This window comes from Oryzias melastigma, linkage group LG13 (genome assembly GCF_002922805.2).
Source record: "Oryzias melastigma strain HK-1 linkage group LG13, ASM292280v2, whole genome shotgun sequence".
In the NCBI taxonomy this organism is placed as follows: Eukaryota; Metazoa; Chordata; class Actinopteri; order Beloniformes; family Adrianichthyidae; genus Oryzias; species Oryzias melastigma.
In genome coordinates, this window is record NC_050524.1 from 30,387,586 (window position 1) to 30,398,377 (window position 10,792).

Here is a 10,792-nt window from a genome sequence, read left to right on the forward strand (position 1 = left end):
AAGAGGATTAGGGCCACTGAAAAAAAAAGCCCATGAAAAATTCTGTCTTTTAATCTCAGAATTCTGAGATTAAAGTCAGAATTCTGACTTTTAATCTCAGAATTCTGACTTTACAGTCAAGGTTCTGACTTTTTTCTCAGAATTCTGAGTTTAAAAGTCAGAATTGTGAGAAAAAAGTCAGAATTCCGAGAAAAAACTCAGAACTACGGAGGCCTGTGAGTAACATTCTGCAGCTAGCTCTAGCAGCACACCGGAGTCCTGCAAACCGGAGAGAAACGAACAAAATTGTCCTCTTTACGTTTCTTTTTCTGTGCTTTAAGATAACCAGATGAGGCTACTGTGTTCATAAAGGAGCAAAAGGTGAGTAAAAAAGATTCATTTTATTGGAATTTGTAAATAAAAGCGCTAAAGACTATGCTAGCATTTCGTAAATACTATTTCAGACGTAACACGTCTTTTAATAATGTACGTATGCTGTTAAGATATCAGGGTAAACATTTGTGACTGACAAACAGTCTCAGAGTTTTACGTTGTGCACAGAGAGTGTGTAGAAATGCAGTTTTGTTCGCACGAAACCCGTTTACGTTCATCTACCGATCGTCTCATTCTGGAGATTTAAAGACGTCTTATACTTCTGAAAATACTTCGGGGCATGTTATCCAAAATATTGTCGTCTTATTTTTTTTCTTAACTAAGCGTGACTGTGTAAACAGCCACCAATCTTTATTTAGATTCTTTATTTGGTTCATACCAATATAAAGCTCAGGCTTCCTGTCACGTCACATGTGACGTGACAGCGACATGCATCAATGCCGAAGGTTTGCACACAGCAACATGAAAGCTTTTTTAGGCCAGCAGAGAAGGCCTTGCAGGCCCTGACAGCCCGCCACTGAAATATACCCATATGGTTAAAAAAGCTGTTATTGTTACAAAGGCTCAGCCCATAGTGATGTCACAGGACGCAACTGTGCGCTTTCTTCTTCAGTGGTTTTGTGTACGTTCATCCAGTCGGTTTCGGTTTGCCACGTGCCGGAGGCAACAGCAGAGAGAGAACCTGAGTGCCTTAGAATCCTGAGTTCAGTTTTGGTGCACCTCAGTTGCTTTATTTTAAGTATTTGAACAAACCACTGGAATAAATTCAGAACATCTGCCAAGTGGAGCCTCATCTCATCCTTACCTTCCTGTGCTTTGACCGGCACACCATCTTGTTTACTGTTATACCCAAAACCCAAATCAGTCATACAGTCCACCTAGTCCACCATTCACTCTGTAACAGTTATGGTTCAAATAAATTTCCCACAAAATATTTGAGAAGAAAAACTTTTATTTATACATTTTTTATAGAAGCAATGCAACTTGTAATATTGTTCAAATAACTATGCTCCAAACTTCTACTGGTCTTCTTTCCACAACAAACTTGTCATGGCTGCACGGTGATGTACATGTCGGGCACCCACCGTTGTCAAATGGGGGGTCCTAGCAGGTGAATGTAGACAAATTAAAGATTCAGGACCAGGGGAAGAGCGCCACACAATAACTAGGGAAGAAAGGATTGTTTTCTACTTGTGATTTAATAAAACATGCAAATCACAGCAAGCTAGTTAAAATCAGAACAAATAAAAATCTTAAAAGTAAAAATAGTAAAAGATAAAAGGCTAAAAACTGTCAGGGGGGAACCCAATAAAATCTTGTTCAAGATAACTAAAAGAAGTGTCCATAAAAAGGCAAAGACGACAGATCTTGCAGGCAGCCACAGTCCAGTCTTTATCCTCCCTTCACGTCTGTCATCCAGTCCCCAGAAGCGTGGCAGGCAGCTCCTCCAAACGTCCACCTGCAACATAAAGGTCTTGCCAGAATCCAAGGTTTTGAGGAGCAGATAAGACTGGCTCGTTGCAGAGTGAGGGGGCCACTGTACAGGACAAGGGTACTCACACACTGGCAGGGCTCCTCACCCTGCCGCTGCGTGTACGTCGCAGTCCCTTGTCTCAGAGAGGACTCTGTCTCTGCTGCAACCCCTCCAGCCACAGCGAACCACTGGGTGTCGGCGCCTCCTCCCGTCACTCTCAGCTGCCCCTTCTCTTCTTCCTCTCGCTCCTCACTGCCAGTTCCAGCTTTATAGCAAATACAGCAAATACAACCACAAAAAGAGAAAAATGTTTCACCTCACAACATACACACTTGCCTCATAGCAACAGGGCTTTGGTTCAATTCCCAGATGGGTCATTTCTGTGTGGAGTTTGCATGTTCTTCTCCATGGATGCATCGGTTTTCTCCGGCTTCCTCCATCAGTCCAAAAACTTGTAGATGAATCTAATTGTCCCTTGGTGTAAATGTGGGTCTGTGTGGTTGTCTGTCCCAGAGATCATCTGCATCATCTTCAAAAGAGACAACATCACAGTGAATCTGCAGACAAATACAAATTCATTAGTGTTAAAAAAACGTAAATGTTTTTTAATGTCACAATAAAATATAGGGAAATAACGGTTGTTTCTTTATCCTGAAATTGAGTCTTGTCATCTGGACTTCTTCCTTCAAGAAAGATTTGAAGTCCAGATGCCAAGACTCAATTTTAGGATGTCACCTGGATAAATGAGAACTGGACTCAACATTGAGCTTTCATGTTGCTGTGTGCAAACCTTCAGCATTGATGCACGTCGCTTGTTCACATGCTGACAAACATTTCCTGTCACGTCACATGTGACAGTTTCTTCAGAGATCTGAGTTCACATTTAGACTTTTGGGTATCAGTCAGGATTTTTTTCTTTTAAGTACATAACTTTTTTAACATAAAACCAAGCAAAAATCATTCTTGTTTAAGCTTCCAACATTTGTTTTTCAGGAAATTATCTATTATCCTCCCCACGATGGTACCAAATCAAACTAATTTTAGTACATAAGGTGTCTCTTGTTCAAAAAAGCTTGTGTTTGTTCATTACATACGTTGTTGATAGATTGTTATCTTCCTTCTAGAGTAGTTCAACCTGTGTGAAAAACTCTGGATCTCATCCCACCATGAATAGTTGCAAAAGGCAAAGGTCTTACTACGATTCCAAGATTTTCTGTTTTGAAAGTAGTCGTGGCTCTTTGAAAATCCAAAATTAGGTTTAAGGAAATAATTATTACACAATGCATTATCCAAAGTCAACGCTGCACTCTTCCATTCTCACAGCTAGAACTTCATGGAAAAAAAAAAAACAACAACACATTTTCGGTTTTTCAAATCTAAATAAATACAATATAAAACCCTTTGTCTTTTAGATATCTGTATTGGTAAAATACTCAGAAACTTTCTGTTTCCGACCAAACTTTCCTACCAAACTAAAGATCTCTTCAGTCATTGGGCTGCAGCAACAGGGAAGGGTCAAAACAGAAGAGAAAGATGGATGCGCTGCGGTCTGCAAATGCTTTCCAGGATTTTTCACTTATTCAAACTTTTTATTTTGCTGATGGATTTTGAACGTCTGTATGAAGCAGGTTCAACACTTCTTACTGTTGCTTTGGTATCGCGGAGGAATCCTGCATGACGGTTACTGGGGATAGTACGGCAGGTACGGACATAAATAAGTGTTTGTGACTGTGTAGGATCGAGCAGCCAATGAGGACAACAGAAGATTCATCCAAAAAGGAAAAGTTTAATTTTTCTCAAAAAAGGTAGATCATTTACAAACTGGGCCCTTAAAAGAGGTCGACAAAACAGAATTAACTCAGGCAATAAACTTAACTTTAACCAACTGAACAGACCAAGTAACAGAAATGAAATGAACTGACCTAACCTAAGACACAACATGGGCAGCCCAGTCTCAGTAAAATGCGTACATATTCCACGATTTGGGAAATACCGTGTATAATATATGCCAAAACCGGTTTTTGCGTGCATATAATACCCGCGGTCCTAAACGTGTTAAAATGTGTTTTCCACGATTGACACGTCCCCTGGTGGAGCCGTGAGCATCACAGACAGCCCCACAAACGACCAATTTGGTTTTCTAACCCTAACCATAACCGTAATCCTAACCTTAACCGGGAACGACGTAATTTAGAAAAGAGTCGGAGGATTTCTGACCATGTGATCAAAACAAAACCTAAAAAGCGTGTATATTGTACGCCGGCGCAACCCATTCTCTACCATTGCGTATCATATGCACGCAAAAAGCGTGTTTGGCGTATATTATACACAGTATTTCAGAGTGCAAAGTCGTGAAATATGTACATATTTTACTGAGAGTGTGTTGACAGGGGAACATATATAGTGGGCGATCAAACCACTTGACAAACATGGGGGAACTAAACATTTAACAAAGACGACAGAAAATACTAAACACAAAAATACTGGTCTTTCAGAAGAAAAAGCAAGCAAAAGAAATGTACCGTATTTTCTGGACTATAAGCCGCTACTTTTTTCCTAGGTTTTGAACCATGCGGCTTTTACAAAGGTGCGGCTATTGTGTGATTTTTTCTTCCACTGTTAGGGGAGCTCTAACCGGAAATAGAATCAAAAACAAGAGACAAAGAAAATCTATGTAAATCAGAATAGCCAACGCTACTTTTTCTTTAGCAGAACACTCGTGACAAATTACTAACTGGTAATTATTTTCAAATCCTCGCTTCTTCATCATGGAAATCCTGCAAAGAAGTTTGTGTGGTGCACATTTTAAGTTGAAGGCTATGGAGCTTGCTATCTAGGAAGGAAATCGCACTGCTCTACACATGCTTAGCATCAATTAATCTATGCTGAGACGCTGGAGACAGCAGGTACATACATGTACATTCACAATACAAAATTGTTCTCTACATGCAGTAAATATAACATTTTTCAACATAGATATCTGTGGCTTATAGCCCAGTGCGGCTTGTATTTCTTTTTTTTTCCCTTTTTTCTAAATTAAGCAGATGCGGCTCATATACAGGTGCGGCTTATAGTCCAGAAAATACGGTGCACAAAAAGGATTAACAAATTAACAGCAACTTTACAGAAGCAAAGTAAATAAGCATTAAATTAGTCCATGTTTCCCCCCTGGAGACATCTGGAGTTGGTGCCTACCAATTGCCCTGCTGCACCATTTAAAGACTGTGATGGCTGCATTTCCTCCTTTGGCCCAACAGCACAAGCTCCAGGAGCAGAACCTCACCCACACCCGCAGCAACCAGCATACACGGCACTGGCTACTCAAAACAGGTGAAATTAATTAAACAACCCAATATTAGGAAATCAAAAAATGTGTTTCTACAAATAAACATGAAATAATTATATATTTTAACTCAAAGAAATGTTTGTGTTTATTTACAAATGAGTTTGTATCAAATATGGGAAATAAAATTAAGTGTGAAGTGTATGGAGGTTTCTACCATTTTGTTGTGGGTGTGGCATAGAAGGCTGCCATCACAGTGACCTATAGATTGTCAGTAGAATCAGTGAGGATCATGTTAAACTACTCCAGCACCACAGCTCCGCAGAGAAGGTGGGGTGTTTTTGTTGTAGTCTGGGAACAGAGCTTGGAGCACAGACTCGTCCTGGAGCGACCTGTTGGCATCGATCTTACGTCAGCACGTTTCCAACCTATTGTTTTTGTGGGTATGGGAGGGGCTGCAGCAGACAGTGCAGGTTTTTAGAGGATTACTCTTAAATGCATGAATGGATCAAAAGTTTTTGGGGTTCTTTATAATGAGGAATGGACAGTAAAATGCACTTAAAACCTCAAAAAGTAGAATTTTCATGGTAGGGGCCATTTAAAAGATTGTATTGGTTTATTGTCTGATTGAATAAGGTCATATTTATTTATTTTTAATTATGAACAGTTCGGGGCTCCATACTGATGACCCAGCATTCTAGCAGCGTCTTAATGCATCATGTACACAAAATTTGGAGATGTGAAGACTCTCACATCAGATCTGTAGGTAAATGAGGTTTTGTGTGTATGAGGTGACTAGTCAGTTCTTTTTAAAGATTTGTACATGTAGTTAGTTTTAAGCTCCTGTAATTTAAAGTTCTGCATGTGTAAATTATTTGTGTTTTTTTTTCCTTTTTTTAATTTTTGTACATGTGGATACACATCGCAAGGGCACAGTTATTCACAAAATGTGTTGTATGAGTTACAAATAAAGTACTACACACACAAATTGAATGTCTATTTTCTCTTCATAAAAAATTGGCAAACAGTGAAACTGTTGTACAATATTTCCCCACTTATTCATGTTTCTTTAGTCGAAGTTTCATGTGTTCACATTTTTTTTTCAGTCACGCGACTCTTCTGGTTTGTTACAGAAATTCTGACAACTCAAGACGCTTGTATGAGGTGGTGCGCTGGTGAGGTGTATTGGCTCGACTGCTCGGTACCTCTTGCTCTTTCCATGCCCCTGCATGGAGATAAACATCAGCTGACTACCTTTTATTTTTTATACGTTAACTTATTCTGTTTATAATATTACATTGGGTCTGTTTTCATACTCTTTTGTCAGCTTATTTTAGTCTGTATTTTTATACTTTAGCTGTTTTATATTTTGTCTATTTAATCGTTTATCTCTAAAATTTATACTTGTATACAAGCGTCATCTCACTCTCGGCTGGGGTGTGTGTGTTTGGGCTCATGGAGTCATGGTCCTCTTATCCTCTTGCCTATCTTGTTTCATGTCCTCTGAGCTGCCTAGCCTTGCGTGCCCAGTCGGGCGCACTGGGGGTGGGGACTTTGGGCTGAAGGGTGCTGGGGATGAGCGGGACATGCTCGTGTTGCTTAAATCCTGACACCCCAGCCAATAAGATGACAGAGTGGACAGCGCCTTCAGGTCACTCCTCTGTGTACCGCTTGCTCTGGGTTTTCTTGTAATCTATTCCATTTTATCTGTTTGTTTTTATTATTATGAGGGGCTTATCTTATTTTATTATTGCATGTGTGGGGAATAGTTCTTCTTGTATTGTATTTGTTTTATGTACAGCAATTTGAGGTGTTTCTCTACATGAAAGGTGCAATATAAATGAAATGATTTTGAATTTGGACTCAAAAGCGGCCCAAAAAAATCCTTATACATAAAGACAATAATCACGAAGGATAATGATCATCCGCAGCAGGTGTTTTTTTTTTTATTTAAGGTTTTTCTATTCTTGTTTTAAATTATTATTATTTTTTTTAACTTTCTTTTAATTTTATTTTAATGATCATATCTTTACTGTTTCTTTTGATTGCATCCTTGTGTTTTGTGTAAAGCACTTTGAATTGTCTCTGTACATGAAATGTGCTATGAGCATGATCAGAAGTGTTTTTGATGAGTATGGATCAGTAACAGACATCCTTCCCCTGAGAGTGGGGTGTTCTCCATATTCAGCATATTTGCAGATGCCTCTGGTAGCTAACCCTTGCAAATAAGAGGTGAATACTGTACTTATTTTTTTATGTCCTTTGAAGGTGAAAGGCAAACAATATGGAGAGAGTTGATGACAGAGCACCAAGAGGGACACAGAGAGAATCTGACGTTACAAATGATGAAGGTAATTAAACACAATGAAGAATCAAAGTTTATTATATTTCAACTTTGAAGTCAAATAACATAAAAATAACAGAAAAATCTCTTATTTGATCATGAACAAAGATCCAAAAATCAGTTTTCATCCAAACTGTATGACTTGTTTGGTCGACACATCTGTGTCTTGAACATGCTTGATCTTCCAAACATTGATTCAATCCCATCAAACCAAGAAGTTCATGCTTTTATCCTGCTGGTAGCAAACGGTCAGCACATCAGTCATTACAGATCAGGAATGCAGTGGTTAGAGAAAACCTTTGGAAAACAATGTTTTCCTTATGTCATCACAGTTGTGACTCATAACCCACATGAAAACTGTGAAAATGTAATTATAGATCTAAAACTTTTCAGCAGTTTCTCAGAGAAAAGATACCACACATCAAACAGAATTATGGATGAAAATGAATTAGTAACTCTTTTGGAAAAAATGCATGTCATGATCTCTGAAAACAAACCTCCATTTCTCACAGCTGACATACATGAAGAAGACAGAGAAAAAATGGAACAAAAATCTCTGGGTGAAGATGGAGCTACCACAGGTAAGATGTTAATATAAATGATTAAACAACTGGCAGTTTTATAATGCTTAGAGCTGAGTTGAAGTAGCATTTTGTCACAGTGGAAATGCTTTAACATATTAAGAAGACTTAATTGTAGGTTTAGTTTTATGCTTGACATGTCTTTTGAATATAATGTCTTTGTTATGAATAGGATTTTTCTTTGTCTTGAATACAAAATTTGCCCTGTTAACTCATTGTCAAAGTATGTCAGTATGAATCTGGAACATTGATTTATTCACATTGTGTATGTGTATTGTAGCTTATTTAATGAATTTAAAATAACTTTTTAGAATTTTATTGATCCAGTAACAGGAAAATTATCTTGATAGCCATAGCATTGCTGAAAATTGAATAATGTGTTCATATCAAACGCGATTCGAGCAATCAATTTATGTGGCCAGCCGTACTGGGGACTTCTATCTCACTCGGGAGGGGGGCTATTTTTAGTTATTGTTTTGATAAAGATAAGTAAAAATATCTCTAAGTTCAGCTGGGATGAACAGGCAGTCCCTCCACCCCACAGTGGCTTTCTGTCAGCCGGCGTATAGAGCAAGCAAGCTCCGCTGACCCCTGGGAAGCAGGCAGGCTGCAGTGTGTCTGAAAGGCTTGCGATCTGTATAGGATGTATCACGCCTTTGCCCAACAGTACCCTGTAACCCCGCTGCCCAAGCGGGTTAAGGGAATGGATGGAAGTTCAGGACATTCTACCTGCAGATTGAGTTGCTGAAAACCTCTTGTGCCCAAAGCTCAGTTCCTGATTGGCAGATGCGATGTGGGGACATGCCCAAATTCAGATTTTTGAGAACTGGCTGCACCGCCCAATTTGAGCACCAGTGGAAAATTTTAGAACCAGAAGTGGTGGAAAACATCCCAAAAAGGAGTAGCAGGTGTAAAAAAAAGAAAAAGAGGTCTGTCTGTTAAAATTGGTTGATCGTAAGAAGATAACGAAACAAAAACAGCTGAGCTAAATCAGAGCTAAAATGGGCTAGCTGATGTAGACTGTAGACTGATGTTAAAAAAAATACCCAAATTTTTTTTTTCTAGTTTTTCTTTTCTTTTTTTACTATGGCAACGGTCAGCTTCCAGTTAGCCTGCTATATCTCCAAGTTAGCTTAGCTGTTGGTGTTATTTACCATCCATTTTATTAACCCACTGTCTTTTTTGGGGTCACTACGCTGCTGGAACTTGTCTCGGCCAATGTTGGGCTCAGACAGGGAACATCTTGACGGAAATATTCCACCCCACCTTTCCCGGGAATAAACTGGCCGGCTAAGCAAGGATCCTCCTTGCTTGAAATGAAATGAAGTTTTATTTGTCATATGCATTTAGGGCTGCCACGATTATTCGACTAATCGACGATTAATCGACTATTGAAATAGTCGACGAATAATTTGGTCGTCGAAGCGTCGTTTTTTGTTTGTTTTTTCCTTGTTTTCATCTTAAAACTACTGTTCGCGCGTTCTAATGCCAGGTCTGCCTTTGTCTTTGTCACATATGCGCAGTGGTGCTAATCCGGTCAGCAATGACGTAACAGGAAGTTCTCGGTAGGCTCATAACAACACGCTAGCTCGAAAATGTGGGAAGCAAAAGGAAAATAAAAGAGGAAAAAGTGTCAAATGTTATTTATACAAGACAGAACTCATGTTCCATGAGAGCACTATGGCGATAAATGATCACCTGAAGATAAAGCATGTTGAGACGGAGTTTGATCACGCTGAACAAAGAGCTTCGTCTAGCTAAGCTAACATCGGCGCTAACACAGCTAGCTCCGCCGCGGCTGTCATTACTGCGCTGTTTGGAGATGAACCAGAAGATCTGCAGGAGATCCGTGTCTACGGCGCTTCTGTCTGCATGGGGGACGTTTCATTGTCCGCGCTCTTTGAACCAAACGCCGCGAGGGCGGCGCGGATAATGAGTTTAGACTGGAAATGAACCGCTCGTCCAAGGCTTCATTCATATTCCGCGCCGGGATCACGTCGCTCGGTTCGAAGAGCGGATTATGAAACATTCACCGCGCAGACAGAGAGGCTGTGTGTCGGTACGGATCTGCCGCGGAGTTATGGAAGGATTTAAAACTACGAGTCCCAGAAGTGAAGGAGCTCACCTAAAAGTCCAGAGCTAAGTTTACAAGTGTAGCATTACATTATCTGCATTAAGCTACAAGTAAATGTAACTTAAAGTCACAAAAATGACAACAAACAGCAAAACAACCACAACATTAAAGAAGTAACACAGATTTATGGGTTCTCCCCCAAACTGAAAATATGATTTAATTTTGTTCTGCGCATGTGCAGTGGATGTAATGAAAGAATGAAAGTACTGTTGTACATTCTAACATGCCCTGCTTTTATCCCTTTTTAAAAATATAAATTCCCCCCTTTTTATTCATTTTCTTTGTTTCTATGGGCATCCTCAGGTTTTTTATGTATAGAAATATCTTCAGTTCAAAGATGTCATTAGTATTTCGCTTTAATAAATGGGCCTCAGTGAGCAAATATTTTGACTGTGTTTATATCTGCAAATAGCTTTTGAAATACTTTATACATGTTTTATTAAATATATGTTTTAAAGCTTAAAAAAAAGAATTTCAGGCTTTTATTAAGTTTTCTGTTGTTCATTCAGATTACCTCATTTGATTTAAGTCTTGTTTTAATGCCAGAAACCAATGAAGGAGAAAAGCTGCATGATTAATTAAAAGATTAATAAACTATTGTCTT

The 10,792-nt window shown here is 39.1% G+C and overlaps 2 protein-coding genes and 1 long non-coding RNA gene across 5 annotated transcripts in view; 1 reads left to right on the forward strand and 2 right to left on the reverse strand.

Annotated features, from left to right (window-relative positions):
- LOC112149032 (von Willebrand factor A domain-containing protein 5A) overlaps positions 1-10,792 on the reverse strand; it is a 307,412-nt gene that overhangs the window by 68,736 nt on the left and 227,884 nt on the right. The window lies entirely within an intron of this gene.
- LOC112149039 lies at positions 1,305-3,300 on the reverse strand. The gene is made up of 2 exons (XR_002919728.2): positions 2,582-3,300; positions 1,305-2,517 (listed from the first exon to the last, which is right to left on the reverse strand). It is a non-coding gene; the product is annotated as an uncharacterized LOC112149039 (long non-coding RNA).
- Positions 7,330-10,792, forward strand: part of LOC112149029 (interferon-induced very large GTPase 1) — a 40,895-nt gene continuing 37,432 nt past the window's right edge. The window contains exons 1-2 of the mRNA XM_024276473.2: positions 7,330-7,480; positions 7,986-8,054. Coding sequence (XP_024132241.1) covers positions 7,414-7,480; positions 7,986-8,054 — 136 coding nt within the window. The 5' untranslated portion in view covers positions 7,330-7,413. The remainder of the gene's footprint in view (positions 7,481-7,985; positions 8,055-10,792) is intronic.